The sequence below is a fragment of the Brachyhypopomus gauderio genome, chromosome 1, assembly GCF_052324685.1.
Source record: "Brachyhypopomus gauderio isolate BG-103 chromosome 1, BGAUD_0.2, whole genome shotgun sequence".
Taxonomy (NCBI): Eukaryota; Metazoa; Chordata; class Actinopteri; order Gymnotiformes; family Hypopomidae; genus Brachyhypopomus; species Brachyhypopomus gauderio.
In genome coordinates, this window is record NC_135211.1 from 45,711,636 (window position 1) to 45,733,992 (window position 22,357).

Genomic DNA, 22,357 nt, shown 5'->3' on the forward strand with positions numbered 1-22,357 from the left:
ATTCTTAGAAACAGACGGGAGAGCCAGACGTTCAGCTGGTTCTGGGATCTCCTGTGCGCGAGATCTGGCGAGAAGACCGTGGCATGGAGGCTTCACCATGTGCTTCATTGACAGTGGGAGAGCGACGATTTGGTGACCCTGACGCACGATGACGGTGGCTGTTCCCAGGACAGCACTTAGCTCGGGCAGTTGTCCTCACTGAAAAAATTGGAACGCCGATTCAATATATTCCTTCATAAAACATCATTCAAAGACGTTTTATTGAAGAACATGTGAGAACATGTGATCATGCACTTCCTGACAGGAATCAACGTTAGGCCTCACTCGTGGATTAAGGGCTCTCACTGACGGAGATATGGCCTTTGAAGTAGAGCGCTGAGATTATAACAAGCGTTCCAAGCCATGATTTATTAGCTGGCTCACGGCCATGATTATTTTAACAAAACTGTCTGATCGCGGATTTAGTTATATTTCATTGTTTGAAATCTCATGACATAAGGCCTTAAGCTCGGTTAAAATGCTGTTAATACAGTGTTCTTTTTGAGCAGGAGCAGAGAGCGCAATTTGAGCCTATCACAGGTGACGATTTCACGAGCTTCATCATAATGAGGAGTGTACAAAGACAGAACGATAATCCGTGGACACACAGAGATACGTTGGACCTGTCCATCACGGGTGTCGACAGGGTGGGGTCACCAGCCAGAAGGTCAAGTAATTATGACCTTCCACACGGTGGCCCAGCCAGACAATGGATGATGAGGGTGTCTGAGCTAAGAAAATGAAAGCTTCATCCAGAACGGCTAGCAGGGCTGTATGCTAATAGGGCCTAGTTAAAGTGAATCCGCCCGGTCTAACTACCTACCATTCATCATGAGCTACACCCGTCCCCTTGGGAGAGCTGTTCCTTTAATGCCAGCGCCCGCCGTAGCTGACAGACCTGCCCAGCAGGCCGGGGAGGAGTGTCAGTCCTCCCGCTGGTCTCCAGGCTCTCATTAGAAAGGTCTGTGTGCTTGAGGCTAGACTGCTGTGCAGCATATTACATTTACATTTACAGCATTGGCCAGATGCTCTTAAACACGGCGGCGAGCATTTTTATAACTATGACGGCACATGCGTCTCGTCTGGGAATCCGTCGCGTGACTTTGGTTCTGTTAGCACCATGCTAAAACTTTCCCACCAGGTGAGCTGAGACGCGGGTGGGTATTCCCCAGCTCTGAGCCTCTAACACCACCACCACCATCACCACCCCCAGCTCCTCCTTACAATACCACCACCCGCCCCCCTTCTAGCACTGGATTAAGTAGCTGCTCAAAAGTCCATCCTCACCCTCCAGGACAAGCCGGATAAACCCCATTAGCCGAAATGGCTATCCTCTCTGACCTCGGCGTGCTCGCCGGTGGTTAACATTTGCACTCGACACGAGAGGAGAGCGGTGATAAAACCCGCTAACGTGCAGCGCCTCGCCCAATCCGCTCTGCGAATCGCATTCGACTCGCCACTTACAGTCCGCACTGGCCAAAGTGAATTCAAGGATGCCATGCCATTCCTGTTGAGGATTTGGACTTGGGCGTCCGTCGGTACTGACCCAGATGCAGCCGGTTGGATTTGACTCCTAATGCCTCTGGGAGGGTGTGTTGCGGCTTATACAGGCTAGTAGAGCAGCGCGCCTGTGCCCCCCCGAGGTTCTGCTCACTTCATTATTTTCCCAAGCAAAAGCAATTTAAGGCACCAGGATGAAGCATTCTGCAAAGGTGCAGAGGACTTTAAAAGGATCGGAAAGACAAAAACAAAACTCCCGATTCAATACAGATTTCCCACTTGACTCGAAACATCAGAATTTTGCTACTTTATTCTTTTGTGTTGTGATAAACCTCTTACTTGTTATCAGCATTAGAGTCCTGGTGCAAAAGCAAAGATTTACCCACACATGGCTCGACAAGTCATGGACCATTTAGGCGATTGAAACATCTGAAAATTTTCCAAACTTTTCCTAAACCGTTCCTTTAAGAAAGTCTGTTTTATGATTTCATCTCTTCAGATTTAATGTACAGCACATGTCCTGCTAAAGCTGGCTTACCCCACTTCTTAGCTGTTCTGTGCAGTAGTTAATGTTACTTTTAAAAATCTTTTTTAAAGGTATTTCATGGAGCCTTCACACAAGAAAAGTATTTTGTGCTTTGTGTTCTTCAGCTTTGATTACTGGCATGTAGTCCTGTAGTCCTGTAGTCCTGTAGTCCTGCAGACCCACTGGAGGCCAGGGCTAAGGTGTGTTCTACCTTACCCTCCTCTCCCAGGCTCATCACGGTGGCCAATCACGTCACTTCCCACACCCTCATTTTTTCCCGGGGCCCTTGGCCAGGCTTACACCCGTCTTCCAATGTGACCTGCCACATCCGATCACGGCAGGATGCATTAACTGTCAGGTGCGCGCGCTATCAGGGTGCTCCTGGCTGCACTGAGATCTGAAAATCCATATACCGTAATGGTCTGCCGTGGATTCGCTATCAGATCTCGGTTAGATGTGGATATAAATCAAGCGGCAGTCTGGATGTTGCGAGCGGTGTCATTCATTTACTCCTCCCCTGCTGACACGTTTCCAATTAGTTCCATAATACAGTTTGTGTGTGAAGCACGTGGCGACGTTGTGACCCACTCAGCAACATCCATCTGGTGCAAGTTTCACTCAAATGTGGATAAATAAGAAGAAAAGTGCTCGTCTTTACGCCGAGCGCTGTCTTACCACCGTGCAGGAGATGCAATCTTGATCCCACTGTTGGACCGTAGAGTTCACGCACAAGTGTCTCGGGGCAGACTCCTCGGGGCGACCCCGAAAATCGGTCAAGCACTTCCGGGTTACCACAGTAGCAACGATAATGCGAGGCACAGAAGTGGCTGCCAGGCGTGGAAATAGGGGCGCCGAACCAAAATAGACTTGGCGTGTTTGGCGGAGGAAGGTGGCGGCGGCTCGGGGGCCCGAGTGTGGGGCGAGGATGTGCACAGTCCGGATGTAAAGACTCAGAACCTTCAGGTGCCTCAAACGCCCTCCTGACTTTCAGCCATATTCCCACAGAGCAGACTGGTGTGCCAGAGAGCATTCATCACATTAGACTGGAGAGTAAACAAGAGACCGAGGGAGAGTGTATGTGTGTGTGTGTGTGTGTGTGTGTGTGTGTGTGTGTGTGTGTGTGTGTGTGTGTGTGTGTGTGTGTGTGTGTGTGTGTGTGTGTGCTCCCAGCATGCACATTCTCTGGGCTGGGGTGGGGGAGGAAACAGAAAGCTCTTTCAGCCTGGAGAAACACAGGGGCTGTGTTCCAACATTGCGCTCAAATTATGCTAAGGAAGTCCCTCTGGGTCCTGCCGCATCTGAAACACACCCAGGTGAAGCAGGTGAAATGGTGCATCTGTGAAGGTCGCCCGACCTGATCGCTATTGGACGGCGATCACAAGCCCTGCTGAGGAATGGCGTCTCTGTCCACACTGGCCGCTCTCCCAGGTCCACCAGAAGCTGGGATTATCAGCTGGGATTATCAGCCTTGGCAAGTTCCACAGCATCGTGACAGGGTTTCGAGTGAGGCGACGGCCAGGCGATGAGCCCAGCCCTTCAGGCGTTCGAATCACGCCCGGCAAGGTTCGGTCGTTATCAAGGTCATCGTCATTCAGCTCCACGCAGTCAAACTTTTATTTGCTGTGCGTCAGGCCTCTCAAGAAAAGATTTATTGTGGCAGCTTCTCGTACTGGTGGCCTTTTGTACAGACAGCTTTTAGGAATCGATTTTCTCCAAGCAATTAGTCATTTTAAGGACTAAACCGTTTTCTTTCAGGTATTCATATTTTCAGCACGCAACCTTGAGCCTCCTCTTCTGAACTCACGCCTTTCAGTTCAGTTGTTTACCTTGAAGTTCCACCAAGAGATTCTCCTGACCCCTTATCTACGTGAAAATTAAACACAAACTCGGTGTCGCGGACTTGAACTCACAAGTCTTGTCGTGTTGCATTCATTTGCTCTTTGAGCGGGTAGAGATTAAATGAGCAGCGTGTGTCTGATTCGCTAACATGGTGCTGGTTATTTTAGGAGGGTTCTCAATGTCTCCAGACCTCCACCCTTTTTGAGCACTGCAGAAGCAGCTCAGGAACCTGGCTTGAGCACTCACTCACTCACTCACTCACACTTGTCGGTCTGATGATTCTTTTAAGAGCGTCACAGTTAGGAAGGAAACTGGTGTGAAGCCCCACCATTTGCGGAATGCGTGTGTGTTTACATTGGTGTGTTCTCACAAATGTGCGAGTTTGCAATCAGAAATGGCATGTAAATGAAGTTAAAACCTTGAGAAATACCCCAACAGGAGCAGGAAGATACAGATTCAATACTGCAGCTGTGGCAGTATGTTATCAGTAATGACATACTAATGTCAGAAATGTATAGTAGATAATAGCTTTTGAATAGGCTTTAGTTCATCTCATCTAGAAATAATATGAGGTGTATAGGTCTAAAAAAAATCCCACACCACCAGGGGTAGGATGATCGAGTGCTGCTTCACATCATGGACAGCGTGCATTCTGGGTAAGACAGCCAGGGAGTGCATGTTTGTTAGTGAAGGTTCCCGAGTGGGTTTCATTTGAAACTTGTCATTATCTAGCCGAGACCTGGAGTCAGAGGTGTGAAGGTACTCCAGCGTGACGGGAATGGGAAATGTAACGCTGAGGGTCTGGTCAAGGGGGGCAGCTGCGCACAGCAGCTCTGGAGGTTCGCGAGTCCCGTGCCGGCGAAATGCGAAGGAGAGCCGGGAGCCATCGGATGGCGCCGGCGAGTCAGGTCAGAGACACAATGACTCGAGCCAAATGAAGCTGTCAGAGAGCATCATTACGCAGGAAGATTATGGCCCTCAGACTCCAGCAAACACACCGCGAGGCCATTCGACTCGCGCGTTGGCCCTCGCGGAATGAGCGCCTCGAGCGTCGCTTTTACGACTGAAATAAAATACAAAGCGTCTTCGGAAAAAGGCCCGTTTACGCCGCAGCGTTAGCGGCCTGGCACGTTTGCCGACCCACGGCTCTTTTTCTCCGTTACACATCACGTCGGTAGAAAACGCAGGAATATACGGCCCGGATTAGCCTGTGACATAAGCACCTACAGCCTCCCGCCGTCTTCTGTCTAGGAGGAACAAAAAGAATAGGGAAGATGAAAGGGGCGGGGGGGGGGGGGGGGGGGGGGGTGAGCGGGGAGGGGTGCGCATGGCTAGATGAAGGAGCAGCCAAGGAGGATGCTGGGAGAAGAGCCGTATCGATCCAGCACCTCTGTCTTTGGGCAGAGTGTAGCAGCGTCTCCCGCCAGGAAAAACAAATCACGCGGGCGAAGTGATGGATGTGGCCCGCCAGGATCCGCCGGCTCTGCCATCTGGACGACCGACACTGTATATCAGCCCCGTGCACAGCAAATTAAATTTACATCCACTGCAGTCGTTTCCTCCTCCTCCGGTAGTGCTAACACACAAAGAGTGTGTGTGTGTGTGTGTGTGTGTGTGTGTGTGTGTGGTGGGGGGCTTACACACACACACACACACACACACACACACACCCCACCACGACTCTGCAAGTGAAGACGCTGTTTAGAGAAACCCAAAGTGCAGTTTTGCCGTTTGAAGTGGACGGGGTGCTGCTAGCTGAGGATGGGAAACTGGAGCAGATAATTAGCTCTGGGCTTTCACCTCCACCGAGGACCATAACGCTGGAGTGCCATTTACCCCGTGTTCTGGAGGGTGCAGGGTGTAGCTGCACATCAAACCCACTACTGCTTAGACACCTCCAACACTGCACTGCTCCCCAGTGTACACGGGGTGGTCGCCCCCGTCTCCAGTGTACAGTCAATGCTAATTTAGCTATGCTCGTTTTCATTCATGTGGTTGAACACGATCTGAAGCTGTGGATAGTGCTGATGTTATATGGCCAAACACAGATAATTAATATGAATATTCCTCCAGATAATAGTTCTGTGCACTCTCTGGCCATCCTTAGGTTACAGTCCAAGACTGCAATCCTTCCTGTCTAAATTCATTTGTCGTGGGACAATGACTTCATATCCGCTGTTCTACCTCAGCCAGACGCTAGCCATTAGGTTCATTTGCACCACTCTGGATTGAACTGGTTACTGATGGGATTCTGAGGATGCCAATTACGTAAGTCCAGCGAACTGAAGAATCTTTAGCCTGCTAGAGAAAAACACAGTTACAGTGTCTTTATATTCAGCACTGTGCAAAGATCTACATTTGTTTTAGCAATGGCATAATGACTATATATATATATATATATATATATATATATATATATATATATATATATATATATATATATATATATATATATAGTGTGTGTGTGTGTGTGTGTGTGTCAGTCTCATTACAAACAAAAATACAGTATTTATGACAGTATGCTATATATTACAGTATAACAAAAATACAGTATACGTATTTAGTCAGTATTTAGGGTGATCTCCCCTGACACTAATCATATATTGAACTTTTGGGGGGATTGAAGTTTGAAGTTTGAAAAATTTTTATTTCGGTTATGTGCTCCACAATCAAAAAGAATATATATATACCAACAAAACAAACAAAACAACAACACACCTCAGTTATAAATAAACCTGTCAGCAAAATACATATAACCGAAAAGGTATAGGTTGAAGCTTGTAGCTTATTTTACCTACCCTTTTTACATTAAGCCATTCTCACAATTTGTATATCAAAGCCAAGTCACAAAATAAGATTAAATATATAATAAATAAATGAATCAGTATATAATCACTGTACAAGTTTATAAGAATTTACTATTTTACTCTTGTACATTTTTTTTTATTTACTTACTGAACTACACATTTTCATTTCCTTACTGCAACTATTCCATAAAGTTAACCCCCTGACCGATACACATCTATTTTTTTTTTATATTAGTCCTTGCTCTTTTTTTTTTTTTTTTTTTTAATCTACTTGTTTCCCTAAGTTCATATGTGTTGTCTCTGATTTCAAATAACTTTTGTATACTGTTAGGAAGAGAATTTTTTTTCCGCCTTATACATTATCTGTGCAATATGTAAATCAACTATATCGGAGTATCGGATTGGAGTAGACTGGGGCAATCTGGAGTAGTATTAAGCAATCTGTAGTTAGTTTGGAGTAGTCTGGAGAAATATTCTGGTCTATTATACCAGGCCTCTCTCCGCTTTACTCAGAGTTCTTTATATTCTGTCTTTTACTCTTCCTGTGTAAGGTCACACTTGAGGTACCACTTGCCACTGTACCCTAGAGAAGCTGGGGTTTTTCATATTTTTATTCTGTTGTAATACTCCATATTGCATATCCGTATGCAGTTTTCTCGTTGTATTCTAATATAGAGACTGGGAAATGGTGACAATTACTGTTGCGAAAATCAACAAATCTAATGGTGGCCGAAGACTTTGGCACAGACCGGTAGATTTCTGTCAGACATTTATAGGATGTTTGTCTCATAGGTATTCAAGAAGTCCCGGTGTCTGGGGTTTGGGACAGACAGCTGCAGAACCTTTGCAGATACTGGATTTGTCTACAATCTTACTTTCAAACATATACATACAGGACATTTTGTACCTTTAAAAGTGACTCAAACAAAAGGAATTAGAAACACTTGTAATCACGCATGTTTGGACTTGACCGACATCCTGTCCATCGCTTCAGATGTTTTGCTCATCTGTCGCCTTGAAGCTCTTCATCATACATGATTGTGGTCACTTGAAGCTCTTCATCATACATGATTGTGGTCACTTGAAGCTCTTCATCATACATGATTGTGGTCACTTGAAGCTCTTTATCATACATGATGTGGTCACTTGAAGCTCTTCATCATACATGATTGTGGTCACTTGAAGCTCTTTATCATACATGATGTGGTCACTTGAAGCTCTTCATCATACATGATTGTGGTCACTTGAAGCTCTTCATCATACATGATTGTGGTCACTTGAAGCTCATACATGATTGTGGTCACTTGAAGCTCTTACATGATTGTGGTCACTTGAAGCTCTTCATCATACATGATTGTGGTCACTTGAAGCTCTTCATCATACATGATTGTGGTCACTTGAAGCTCTTTATCATACATGATGTGGTCACTTGAAGCTCTTCATCATACATGATTGTGGTCACTTGAAGCTCTTCATCATACATGATTGTGGTCACTTGAAGCTCTTTATCATACATGATGTGGTCACTTTGACTGAACTTCCCAGCCCATTTACAGTCTGTATAAATTCAACATTTAAAATCTGTATAAATTAATAAATAAAATGACTGGAACCAGAGAAAGAGAACTGTGCAAAAGTGCAGGCGTTTCAGCAGAGGTACAAGGAGCCAAATGCAATAATCACACAGACTCCCACAGTTGACTGTCAGTGATGCTGATGACGTCTAATAGGAGTCTAAAACCGCAGTGGATTTTCATGAACCCAATTACTCAGTGTCTGTTTTGTCTCCTTCTGTTTCCTGTCCCAGACGACGGAGGACGTGATGGTAGCGTCCGCTGAGTGTCCGAGTGACGACGAGGACATCGACCCGTGCGAGCCAAGCTCAGGTGGGTTAGGTTAGTCATCTCTTTTATTACTCCTACTCTCTGGTTGTGTCTGTGTGTCTCTCCATGTCTCCGTCCTCTCACGGTGTCCGGTGATCTGTCTGTCTGGTCCCTTACAGCCGTCATTAGTTTAATTAGCTCACAACTCTAATTCGGTCCTTTCGCGAGCGTATAAAAATCGCAGCCACTGTGCTCCTGTAAAAGGAAGACGAGGGGGAAAGCTGATTATTTCTTCAAAGGAATCTGAATATGCTAATGCAGCAGAATGTGAGTCCGGGCTGGCGGGAACGTGAGACACCAGCTCGTTTGGCGTGCAAGGTGAAGGGACCCTCCTCTGTCTCTTTCATTCCTCGCGTGCGTTGTTAGCCGCTCCGAGGTCGAGGGACCTCGTCGGACCTCTCCAGTGGCTTTTTGGCTGACGCTGAACGGCCTCGGAGCTCCGTGCGTGATCGCGGGGAAGATAAGCGGCTCGGGTTCAGACGAGGAGAGAAGAACCGGACCTCCCAACACCTCCCAGCACCTCCCAGCACCTCTGCTGATCCTGTTTACGTCAACAACACCCCACCCCCTCCAGTGTTGTCTTTGCGAGTACTTGCTCTGTTTACAGGCACTGATTACTTGTGACACGCTCCTGGCGGGCCGTCTACATGTCGTGCCACCTCAAACGAAGCCAAGCTATCGTTGAGCCGCTAGGGCCCTGCTTCCTGTACCATGTTGTGAGCAGCACGGTACGCTCATTAAGACACCCAGACTAAAATGGCAGGAATGAGCAACTGTTTTGACCACGTTTCCTGGAAATGATTTCTTGTAGCTCGCTAATTGCGAGCGCTAATTACGTCTAAAATGGTTGTGGGCTGCGTTGGTGACCGTTTTTTTGTAATCATGCAGATGAGGCGTTTATCAGGCGTGCCAGGTTGACTGGGAGAGAGAGCCCGCATTGCTCTCTTGTTTTTGTGAGCGTTCCATAACAACTGGACCTCTTGAATAAAAGTAAAGAAAAATTGCAATAGAAAAGCAATTGGAAATCAGTCAACTGCTCCAATTTGTGGCTGCAGTAAATAATAAAAGCAACAGTTATTTCACCAGAATCGAACCACAACAGTTTACTTAAGAAACAGGGTTTGTTATGTGATGTGTTTAGGTATTTGCTGTGAGAAAATTCAGGGGTAAATAGCAAACAATTCGTGCAATCAAACAACGTTGATTGTTTTTTTTTTTTTTAAAGGAAACTGCTTGTCAGATATGTGCTCTATGTCTTCAATATAAGGACAATGTTGAATCACACTGTATAAATCGGACCAAAATGTTCTTATATGCATTGTCTTTAAATGTTTGACACAGCAATTGACATGGTAACCCAGGTTGATTAATTATACTAAATATACACTAATATATACTAAATATACACTAATTGCCAAAAGTATGTGAACGCCCATGTATGAAGTCATTGGACATCCTGTTGTAAAAGCGTGGGCATTAATCTGGACTTGACCCTGCTTTCTCAACTATGACATCCTCTGCACTTCTGGAAAGACTTTCTGGAGTTGCTCTGGAGTCACTCTGTCTGAATTTGTGCCCATTCACTGAAAAGAGCGTTTGCGAGTCACTGATGTTGGATGAGAAGAACCAGTTCACAATCAACTCTCCAATTCATTCTAGAGGTGTTCTGGGAACTTGAGCTCGGAGCTCTGTGCAGGCCAAACTCGTCAAACCATGTCTTTATGGACCTCGATAGATGCGCATGGACACGGTCGTGCTGGATGTGGAAAGGGCTTTTCACACTATTTCCACAAAGTTGAAAGCATAGAGTTCTCTTTGAGTGCTGTGACATAAGCAGGACCCTTCAGTGGGGGAAAAGGTCAAACCCAGACCATCACCGCTTCTCCAAATGATGCCATCCGTGGGCTCTGTACAGCCTCCTGCGATTTACCAGAGCCAGATCCTCTAATCAGACAGTGAGCTTCGAAGTGCCACAGAGAACACGGCACATGCCAACATGCCACAACAAACCAATCTTTAAGTTCTCACTTTTGCACTGCATATACAGATTTCATCCTGTTGCATTTCGACATATGGACAGATTTGTTTCATTTGTTTCATTTGTTTCATTTCATATCTGTTTCACAGATAGGTTTCATTTATTTAACCAAACAAAACCAAACACAATTCAGCTGTAGTACCTCAGAAACACCTGTATCTTTATGTAATATGTCAAGTAAAAAATGACATGTATGCTCAAAAGGAACAAAAAATCCACTCAGCGTGTGGACTTCCGAATGTCTCCCACTGCTCGTATACCACCTGTGGTGAAGCCAGACTGCCGATACCTCACGAGAGGGTCGGGGCGGCCGGTGCCTGCTTGTCGCCAGCGCAGGAGGGGTGATTAAGTCCGAACCCTTAACACCTCTTGTTCTAGCTATTGATCAGCGCGTAGCAATAAACCCTGTTCTAAATGAATGTCCGCCCCACGGTGGTCCAACATCTATCTGTCCGGAGCCAAAGTGTGTCAGAGACTCACAGGCTGAGGAGAACGTGTGTTTCCACATGTCCCTGAGCCTGATAGATGAACATCTGTTTTCCGGACAAAAAATAAATAAATACCACCAGCCGTTAAAGATGCCGTTTTTTTTTTCGTTTTTTTTTCTCCCGAGCAGCAGAGACACTTGTTTACTTTCAAGAGGGAGGCAGCGAACGTTGTAGTGGCATCGCACGAGGTCACTTGAGGACGGCAAGCAGCGTTGTTCTGCCAGAAAAGTAAAAATAAAACAAGAGCGGAGAGACGAGCTTCCAGAGACAGCCGCAAGGGCGATCTGACACCGGCGCTGAGGCGCACGCGGGTGACAAGTGTCAAACAGCGAATCCTGATCGATATCTACATTCAGCCGCACTCACGTGGCATCGGGACACCTCACCCATGCGTGAAGGACTCGCTCTCCTGCTGCCGAGACCAGGAAGGTCTCTCCAGTTTCGTCCGAGTCTCGGAGCTAGGGTTCTGCCTGAAGGGGAGCCCCTCGCTACGCGTCTGGGGCTTCTGCTCAGATGAATGCTTTATCGTTGTTGTGTGAGTTCTTTAGTCCTAAAATTGACACTTTGATGAATAACTCTTCTCCTTCCGAAAAAATACACGGCCTCCAGCATCCTGAGTTTACACACACGCGCATGCATGCAGGCATTTAAACACGCACACACACACATAAATACACAACACAAACATGTACACTCATATGCACGCGCACAATGAGCAATAAACACACACACACACACACACACACACACACACACACACTCCTCCTCTGCCTGTTGTGAAGTGACGCTAGGATGTCTGTCCTTCAAGGTCAGTGCAGCAGGCTGTGGATCATAGCCGAGCCCTCCAGTGGCAGCGCTATCAGCGATTGAGTGATATCGATCCCCCGCCTTATTTATCACCGTATTTTACTTCCTCTATTGCTGGAGGGGGGGGGGGGGGTTTAAAAAAGCACATGGGCACTGTCAGCATCGCGCCCAGGCTAATCTTCCAGCGGGATTAGATTAGATTGCGGTGCAGCAAACAGAACGCTCTCGGCTGGCGTGGGCGGAGAGCAGGAGAGCACAGCCTCTGCCTCACCCCCGCCCTCAGGGAGGGGGGCCGGGGTCTGAAAGTGCAGAGGTTGGAGCCCAGTAGGGTCACCGCTATGGAAACGTCCAGTGCGGCGTTGACAAACCAACAAGCGGAAAGAGGAATGTGTCGCTGTGGTGTCAGCTTCACCGTGCCTCCACGGAGGACCGTGAGGAAGAGGCATGGTTGCTCTTCTCTTCTGGATGACATATTTCCCCCGTTTAATGGAGGACAGTGGCTAGGGAAGGCCTCCTGTCGGCTGGTGCGTTTAGGTGTGGAGACATGTTGGGTAAGCAACAGATCAGGAGGGACGAGGAGAAGGGGTGTGTTAGGCCACGCCCTACAGCACAGTAGCTGCTGTGTGACAGGCTGCAGACTGGCAGACTGGAATTAGCCAATAGTGAATATTATGAAAAAAAAATGTATCTGTAGATCTGGGTAATCTTAGTTTCTGTTTACAGTAAGTCGAATTTCTGGCTAAGTTGGGTGGCCTTGATATAACTTTTTGTTATTTCATTTTTTTTCTTTTTCATTTTTGTTTTTCATTTATCGCTGTATTTTAATATGCAATATTAATGACAACTAAATATATTGTGTCTGGGATACATCAGCACAAGAGTGCAACACAAGAGCTTAATAAAGAGAGAGGGAGAGACAGAGAGAGATGGAGGGAGGGAGGGAGGGTGGGAGGAAAGAGGGAGGGAGGGAGAGAGGGAGGAAGAGAGGAAGGGAGAGAGGAATGGTGATAGAGAGAGAGGTAGGGAGAGAGGAAAGGGAGAGAGAGGGCTGGTGGGAGGAAAGAAGGAGGTAGAGAAAGAGGAAGAGAGAGGGAGGAAGAGGAAGGGAGAGAGAGAGAGAGGAAAAGAGGGAGGGAGAGAGGAAGAGAGAGGGAGATAGCAGGAGGGAGAGAGAGTGTGGGAGAGAGAGGGAGGAAGTGAGGGAGGAAGACAGAGGAGGAGAGGGTTGTCGGTGTGTACTGTGAATCTCATGCTTATAACTCCTTGACACTAAACATTGTTCTTTCTTCCAGCACAAACCTCCGCCCCCACAAACAAATAAACAAAAAGAACTCCTACCCTACAAGTATTTCTTCTTCTTTCAGGCTGCGCAGTAATTAAATATCTACTAGATACACTGAGGCTGGAATAAACAGTTCTGAGATATGGCAGGGTTCACAGCCTCATTCATAGCAGAGAGCAGGCCACACCCCCAACATCACAGTGAACCATACCCTGAGAAGACACCTGTTGTAGGCAGGCAGTGTGGAATCCCCTCCACCCTGCCCTACACCCTCTCACCCAGGACACTGGTCACACTGGCACTGTCTGCCTGCACTTTGCCACCTAGCTGACCTCTAGAACTGTGACAAATCATCCTCTCTGAAACGCGGCGGGTCCTGACGCCCTCGGGATGTCGCCGTTACTGCGACTGGGGGACTCCTGGGTGCCCACGTCTCTGACAAGTCCTGCCTTCTTCCTTGCTGGGCAGCAGAATTGCCTTCCCCGCTGCTACGCTGAAACAAACTGCATGTAAGCTATTGCCATTGGCCCCGCCCATCCCGAGCCATCGCTATGGGAACCCTCATCCACAAAATGCCCATAATGGCCAGAGAGAGGGACAACAACACAAATAATAGTAATAACCCATCACACACAGCTTCCTGGCAATTTCCAAACAAGAAGGATACGTGTTCGCCAGAAGCCCAACTAACTGACACAGGAAGGGACTAATTTGACACCTGTCTCCAGAGGACTCCAGAAGACGACTTGTAGAAGTCTTTTCAGACACGGGTTTAATGTGATGGACGAACCATTTTAAAATCATTTTTTACAAATAATAGAATAAGGGTCATTATCGCTCTGTCTGTTTTACATGTGATTTCTGACAAAAAATATGATTTCAACACCGATGTTGTCCTGTGTCACTTCTGACCGGTTATCTTGTAATAAGCCCTGTTACTGCAGACGGTGGCCCAGAGGTTAATGTCACATTTAAGCCCGGCATGTATAGAGCAGTTCATGGAGAGTCAGCATGTGTCTGTAGTTATGGTTCCCCTTTTATGGACTAATAAATAGCTTCTATAAACACAGCGGATCGCTCCATCTAGACCTTGCGATGGTGAAACGTGTGCAGAAAAAGTAATGAGATCTTTAAGCCAGCCTTTCTTCTGTCTGCTCAGCAACCTGGCAATGCTGGTCTCCTCGAGGGAACATGGGCACTCAGGGTTCCTCAAATTCACCCAATGTGATCACCAGGGTTTGGTTCGGCAAACGGATATCTGCTCTCCGGCTTTTAGTGAGGTCAAAAAGTAAATAATGCTTGGAATATCAAAATATCGTCTGCACTGGAGCTGAATCAGAGGCCAGTTTGTTTGGTAGAAAACAGAGAGATGACTGTGCCTAATATTTTAGTTAGCACGTTAAAACATCAGGGGTGGGTGGAGCTGGGGTTGAAGCTTCTCGTCAGGCCTTGGTCCATTCATGGCTCGGTTCTCTCCGGAGGCACTGCGCTCCTACCCCTCTGCCGCTGTCGGCCCGAACGGGGACCCGGAGGTACACGTGCACATGACAGAACACACGGCCCGACTGGCACGCTCGCCCAAGTTAGCGTGAGCAGAACGGCATCACTGCTGCCTCCGCACCGGCCATGCATAAAATAACAAACGATGGACAGTGTTCTTTGTATTCGGGCTAACTGGCCCAAAAGCACTGCGGTCCAGTAACATCAAGCATAACCGTTCCTTTCCCAGAGTTCTTGTTAGAGTGAAGCCTCATAAACACCACTGTAAATTCCCTTCGTTATGACAGAAATGCCCCGAGCTAAGCACTGTGACCGGCCTCCTGGGTGAGGTCTGGAGTTAGAATGTGCCTTCAAAGCTCACCAGCACAAAAGTGATGGCTTCAAACTTCTCGTATGTGTGTGCTTCAGCACAGTACACACACATGAACGCGCGTGCGCAAACACACACACTGAACAGCTGGACTTTTTGGACTTGTCTGGATAACGGTCTGCAATAAACGCAAGGCAGGAGAGAAGAGACCAAATCAAATGGTTGTTTCTCTTCACAGGAGGCACCTCTCTGTTAGAGAAAGCTATGTAATGCAGCTCTGCGTGGTCGGGATGCCAGGGGTGAATTTTAAGCTTCTTATGGAATGATACAGCAAGACAAGGTAGAAGCATCAGAGACAGCTATACTGCGGTTAACACAGGGCCGTCTAACATTTCTGTATTCACAGCTTATGTTGTGCAGTTCAGCATTTCTGTGCAGCGTATGTGGGGGTGGTGAATTCACTAAGCTCAGTCTGGTTTAGTCCCTGAATTGACTAGGCTCAGTCTGGGTTAGTCCCTGAATTCGCTAGGCTCAGTCTGGGTTAGTCCCTGAATTCACTAGGCTCGGTCTGGGTTAGTCCCTAGATTCGCTAGGCTCGGTCTGGGTTAGTCCCTGAATTCGCTAGGCTTGGTCTGGGTTAGTCCCTGAATTCACTAGGCTCGGTCTGGGTTAGTCCCTGGATTCACTAGGCTCGGTCTGGGTTAGTCCCTGAATTGACTAGGCTCGGTCTGGGTTAGTCTCTGAATTCACTAGGCTCGGTCTGGGTTAGTCCCTGGATTCGCTAGGATCGGTCTGGGTTAGTCCCTGGATTTGCTAGGCTCGGTCTGGGTTAGTCCCTGGATTCGCTAGGCTCGGTCTGGGTTAGTTTTAGGATCTGACCCTGAGAAAAGCCAGCTGTGATGGCCACATCACATTATTGTCCCCAGAATGCAAATGTGCTTTTATGGCCAGGTGTCCTAAACATATAATGCAAGAACAAAAGCGCAACGTCAACCACATCCGCAAGAACACACTTGCAGGCTTGTCGGTGAGGAGGGGTGGGGTGGGGGGGTGAGGGGTGGGGTGGGGGGTGGGGCATGGGGTGGGGGGTGGGGTGAGGCTGTAACGTTCACAAATGGATCTCCTGCTTCCTTCAGCCACACTTCTGCGGTTTAAGCTGTCTGTGTGTTTTTACACTGACATTTTGCATTCATTCTGTTCCTCGCCGGAGCTCTTCAACAGCAGCAGCATAAACGATCCTTTACGTGCGGAACATGCCATCGCCGAGTCTGGCCCGCGTCCTGACAGAGAGCCCCGCCTGCTGCCGGAGATGGAAAAAACACACAAAAAAACCGTCATCTTCATGGTTCAAGACATAAACTACCTGCCTGGCGCATGAGAAACCATGCGTTTGATAACACAAAGCTCGGAGCGTCCGCCGCCTTCTTACCCCCATCAATCCCGCTAATGAAAGGTGCGCCAGCACACTGTCCTGTCGTGGCAGCCTAAGCAGGCGGGATCGGTCCATTACCTCACAACAGGCAGGCGCGGGACTCAGCCCTCCACCTCCGCTCCTGCGGGAGGGAGTCTTCCCACACCTCCCACCCCACACCACCACCACAACCACCACATCCTGTCCCATTTCCCCACCCTGAAATTATCAAAACAACCTCTCCGCCAGTCTGCAAACGAGGAAAAACAGACCATAAAAGGGACTCGTGTACTCTAATCCCTGCTGACACTCTGTAATTCCTGATTCCGCTCTTCTCTCTGTGACATGAAGTGAGTTGGGTAAAGGGGGGGGGGGGGGGGGGGGGGGGGGGTGCGTTTGGGGGTGGGCAGGGGGCGGAGACGACACCCACAGGAGCTTGTCAGGCGTTTTTCGAAGCAAATGATCTGAGCAGCCCCTGCAGTGCCCGGCGCTAATCCCTCCCGGATCAGGATCGTCCCGGGGATCCCCGGAGGACGAGCAGCCGCCGTCGCCTTCCATATTTCCCAGCAGCCTCGAGCAAGGCGCCCCCCCGGTCGCTGTCAGAAGGCCCTCCAGTTCACACCGTCACCTCAGGTGCACCCCGACGCCACGTCTTTAGCGTGCCTGACGGAGCTGCTTGCAGTGCTCAGTAATACGCGGCGTAGAGGTGGGGGTAGGAAGAGATGTGCCTAGGCGTCAGACATGCGATTGGTTCGGCTTTGCCGCGACGACGTAGCCTCCGGCAAACACGCGCTCGCGCAGAGCGGCATTTACACACACAGACACACGCTGTCCTCTACCACGCCCCTGCTGCGCTGCCATGGAAACAGGTACCATTTGGAGGTCGTTTTCTTTCTATCTAATTTTACCCTTGGGTGCACTTAAGTGGAATTTATAAGAGGCCACATTATTTTAAACACTTGTTTCAGGCATCGTTTCTTCACCAGTGTCGTTACTGTGTCGTGAAGTGCTAATGAAGAGGAAGAGAAAGAAAGGAGAGAGAGAGGGAAACAAATCAGAAACAGAAGATACAGGTGCACCACTCTTTCAGTCTGGAACCATAACCAGCTTGGCCCCCACTGCCCCATCTATACAAGAAGCCACCAAAGATTTCTTGGTGAAGCACAGGGAAGATGAAAGGGAAGAAAGGCCTGTATCTGGATACACCATCGCCTGAGTATGAATCACTGCCAAAATCTCCAGGACAGGTAGTCAGCAAACAGTGTGACCATAAGAAGGTGTGTTTGTGTGTGTGTGTGTGTGTGTGTGTGTGTGTGTGTTCGCGTGCATGTGTGCAAGCGAAAGACTAGGACTGATGCAAATCAGTGTGGCGTCGGCAACATTGTATCTGCCTTTTGTCACTCTGTCGCCCCCTGCATGGGGCCAATCAGCAGATCTGCACAGGCAGCAGGTGCAGAAGGCGGGACTCTGACTCGCCGTCACCTCGGAAACAACAGGAAGAAAGGCGTCAAGAGCATCGCACGCTGGAAACCTGTCCCCTGAGTCTGTGCCCTAAAGCATGACAAAAAGAAGTTTCTCTCTCTCTCTCTCTCTCTCTCTCTCTCTCTCTCTCTCTCTCTCTCTCTCTTCCCCCTTTTTTCTCCCCTCAGAGTTCTCTCTCGCTGACATCCCCCCTTCCCCGTCGTTCTCTGTCCTTATCTCCTGTCCTGACACCCTGACCCCAAACAACAAATAACCGAAGGTCCGCTTCCACCAGCCGCTGCGCTGGGGTGACGGCCCGCGGGCTTCTGCCTCAAAGCCGCACGCTTTCTTCACACCTGTCCGAGGGGATGGCGGAGGGAGCGGCAGCCACAGCTAATCTGTTCCAACACTCGGTCACACCCGATTCCCCGCGGCATCTTCCCTTGTCCTTGAGCATCTGCCAGCCCCTGTACGTGTCCCTGGACTTTCACCACTCCTGCGGTAACAGGGTTATTAGACAACGACAGGCACCTTTTGACCAGGGCTTTTGTAACCGAAGGATGTGTTCCCAAGTTTGGAGTCTGGGTTAATAGACGGTGGAGAGGGATGAAGTGGAGAACCACAGATGTTGTAGGAGGAAGAAGGACAAAACGACATCTTTAAAGTCACGGAGAATGTAGGAAGGACCTCTGAAATCCACACTGCGGTTCAGGTGTGCCTGAAGGTCTAACGTATTCTGCCATAGCCCTTGTGGAAAGGTTATCTCCTCTTGATCCAGACTTTAGCTGCATTATTTTGATATTTGTTCACCTTCTCCTTCGATGAAACACATTGCATGAAAAAGTCACGACGGAGGAGATGCATCTGATGGAATGAGAGCGGCGTCTTGTCGCCATTGCAGGATTTTAAAAAATAAACGAAACGAAACAAAACCATGAGAACTCGTAAGGTGAAGCGAAAACAAAAAAAGACGTATGCAAAAAGAACAGAATGTGCATGGCGGTGTAGGAGGACACAGGAGGAGGGCTGTGTTATCAGATGGGCGCATTAGCAGAGAGAGAGAGAGAGAGAGAGAGAAACTAATGAAGGGTTATGGTGCCGAGTGCTATCAGAGCTGATGGGAGTTGAATTATAATTTGGATGGCTCTTGTACATAATGGAGACTCACTGATATGTAATCAGTTTTCTATTCAAAGCGGCAAATGGCTCCCAAAACGTAGGCTGCCGAACTGATAATCCCCCTTATCAGCCGTTTAATGTATGTTAAAGAGCGGGCCCCGGACTCAGGCGGGCCCTGGAGGCAGGCGCTGGACCCGGTCTGTTGCTTTCCAAAGGGTCCTGCTGCTGCAGTGCAGCGGAGGGATCCATGTGTTGCACCATTAGTGGTGAGGGAAGGAATGCAGGCAGAATGTGCCACAGCTTTGTTTCCGAAGGGCAAACGTTACCGCCCTGCTGGCTGCTTGTGGTCACTGCGGGTTGGCAGTTTGGTATAGCACTCACTTTCTCTTCTGCCTGGTCCCAAAACGTGGCATCGCAGTGAACAGGATTGAATGTCACTACAAAGGAAAAAAGAAAAACACAAAAGTTAGCCATACTTCCAGTCGGTGACCTTTTGACCTTGTGATGTTTCTGTGTGTTTGCAGCGAGTCCCACAGGGCCCGGTGTGAAGGTCTACCCTGACCCGGTGGAGGTGGTACGGGAGTCCAGCAGCACCACAGGCATGGTGGTGGGCATCGTCGCCGCCGCGGCACTCTGCATCCTCATCCTCCTCTACGCCATGTACAAGTACCGCAACCGTGACGAAGGCTCGTACCACGTGGACGAGAGTCGCAACTACATCAGCAACTCGGCGCAGTCCAACGGCACCGTGGTGAAGGAGAAGCAGGCCACCGCGGTCAAGGCTCCCATCAAGGGCAAGAAAAACAAGGACAAGGAGTACTACGTTTGATCCTGCCTTCGCCCAGCTCTCGCCACGCCCACTTTTTCCAGGACATTTTTTTGTTGTTGTTGTTGCTGTTGTTGTTTTTGTTTGGCTCCAAAAGAGTAAACATAAACAACCCATTCTGTGTATAATACCGAGGACTGGGAGAAAAAAGACAAAACTGCTTTGAAAACTGTTAGTCCATCTATCTAATATATTGCGTTACACGGCAAGATACACCGAGCGGGTGGGGCGGGGCTTCATCTGGTTTTTCTTTTTCCCCTTCAGGCCTATTGGAGCGAAGGAGTGAGGGGAGGGGGGGAGGGGCTGACAAAGCCGCCGGGCTGGTGGCGGACCAGCTGTGAGAGCGTCACATTCAGTCAGGGACAGAGCGGGCCCAGGGAAATCAAAGCTGATTAAATATCCAACAATCACCCATAACCGATCAGCAGATTACAGCAACAAAACCCGTTTGCAGAGCGAGGTGCCACCACCGCGAGGAACTTGCTTGGTGCTGGCTGACCCGGGGCCGTGGTGGTCGGGTCCTACGATCTGACGGCGTTCCATGTCTGTCGCCTGTGTTCGCGCAGCTGGACCGGTTATGTTTGTTTTTCTTTTCCTCACTGAAGCAAGCACGTAAGACGAGGCGCGGCCCCCGCACGACCCACGGCCATGAAGAAGATTAAAGATTATGATGGAGAAATGTCCCCATCTCTACGGAAACCAACCAAAATGGGCTTGTTTTTTCTTTATGTTCTTTTTTCCTTTCTTTTTTTTTGCACATTTTATAGGAGCCAGTATGACCATTGCAGACTCTCGCTAGGCTACTGGATAAAATGTATCAAGGGTGCAAAGAACGGACAGCTTACCGGACAAGGGCCCTGAAAGCAGCCACCGGGCCTTACTTTCTCCCCTGGAGGGGAACTTTGGGCCACGAAATAGCAGTGTGAGATCGAAAAACGCCTGGGAACACTCAATGCACGCAACAGTATCTTATTACATATGTTTATACAGTACACCCACATCTAAATGTGCTCTCTGGACTGTGACTGTGGTGTTTTATAGCCTGTTGTATAGATGATGCAAATTATATCTGCTCCTTGACCATTTTTCAATAATAAAAAGTAAAAAAAAAAAAAAAAAAAAGAAGGAGAAAAGAAAAATAAATGTTATTAAGTGTTGCTAGATATAGAAGATTTTATGAGGACACTGGCAGTGGCTTTTTAATTTGCTTTCCCCCTCTATATTTCAGCCTTTATCTAAATGTCATACCAAATGATAAACCCATGTTACCACCCCCGGAGCAGTTGTACTTGTCTGCAAAGTGCGTGTATGCAAACATGTTTCGGGTGTGACACGTGGAGATGGAAGAAGCGTCCCTGCGATTATCCCGGAGTCCCATGGTTCCCCGAGCTGTGGGAGAAATCTCTGCCCGCCGCCTGCACCTCTGCGTGGAAACTTCTCTGAGACACTGCAAATGGGGTGAAGCAAGACTCTCCGCTGGGTCCGCTGAGGTTGATGGGTCCTGTCGTTTGGTTTGCAGATTCGAGGCACGTCCCATGCAGACCATTCACGCCATTCCTGTTCTTCCATGTCTACTCTGTCTCCCCCGTATATCTGTCTCCCCTTTATGTCTGTCTCTCCCATATGTTTGTCTCTCCCGTATGTCTGTCTCCCCTGTATGTCTGTCTCTCCCGTATATCTGTCTCCCCTGTATGTCTGTTTCTCCTGTATGTCTGTCTCCCCCGTATATCTGTCTCCCCTGTACTGTTTCTCCTGTATGTCTGTCTCCCCTGTACTGTTTCTCCTGTATGTCTGTCTCTCCCATATGTCTGTCTCTCCCATATGTCTGTATCCCTGTATGTCTGTCTCCATCCTGTCACCAGCTTTGGCGGAGTGAGGAGAGATCACAGATATGAGCTAAACGACATCAGTGGCATTTCATTTCTGTTGGCTTTTATTTTCTACCAGTGCTGTTCTTTTCTACAGTATTTTCTGTTCAATTGTGATGATTCTTTATCGACCTCAGTACAAAATTTATTATAAAAAAATAGTTTTGAAAAATTTAAAGAAGAAATAAAATATTACCTACATGAATCAAAGGTTGTTTTATATTATTGAATATTTGTGTTTGTAGTTATTTTACTGAAAGCAAACTCTTTGCATGTGGATATGCAATCTAATTAATATAAAAATTATGTCTTAAATTTATAAATACATATAATAAGTATGCATCAGAAAGGAAATACATTCACTGTTATTGCTTATGAATGTTAATTTAAAAAGCAGTCTTTGTACTTTGTACTTTGTATGAAAGTTTTGAGAGTATGCAGTAGGCTAATATGTCCTAACAACAGTCAAATCCTGTGTTATCAGACAGCTACCAGGAGAAGACAGAAGCTATGAGGTGAGCACATGGCACAATGGACACTCCTCCCACCAAATCAGACCCTCTCCTCTTGCCCAGACTCCCCCCTTCCTCCCTTCCTGAATCAGACTCCCTCCGCCATTGAATCAGACACCCTCCACCACAAAATCAGACACC

At 48.0% G+C, this 22,357-nt stretch overlaps 1 protein-coding gene across 21 annotated transcripts in view; it reads left to right on the forward strand.

Moving 5' to 3' along the window:
- LOC143522031 (neurexin-1a-like) overlaps positions 1-20,993 on the forward strand; it is a 245,417-nt gene extending 224,424 nt beyond the window's left edge. For 15 of the 21 annotated variants that reach the window (XM_077015672.1, XM_077015724.1, XM_077015707.1 and 12 more), the window contains 2 exons: positions 8,519-8,606; positions 19,535-20,993. In XM_077015672.1, the coding sequence (XP_076871787.1) occupies positions 8,519-8,606; positions 19,535-19,839 (393 nt within the window). In that variant the 3' untranslated portion in view covers positions 19,840-20,993. The remainder of the gene's footprint in view (positions 1-8,518; positions 8,607-19,534) is intronic. The other 6 variants (XM_077015699.1, XM_077015777.1, XM_077015734.1 and 3 more) reach the window with 1 other exon arrangement.
- The last annotated feature ends 1,364 nt before the right edge of the window (positions 20,994-22,357 follow it).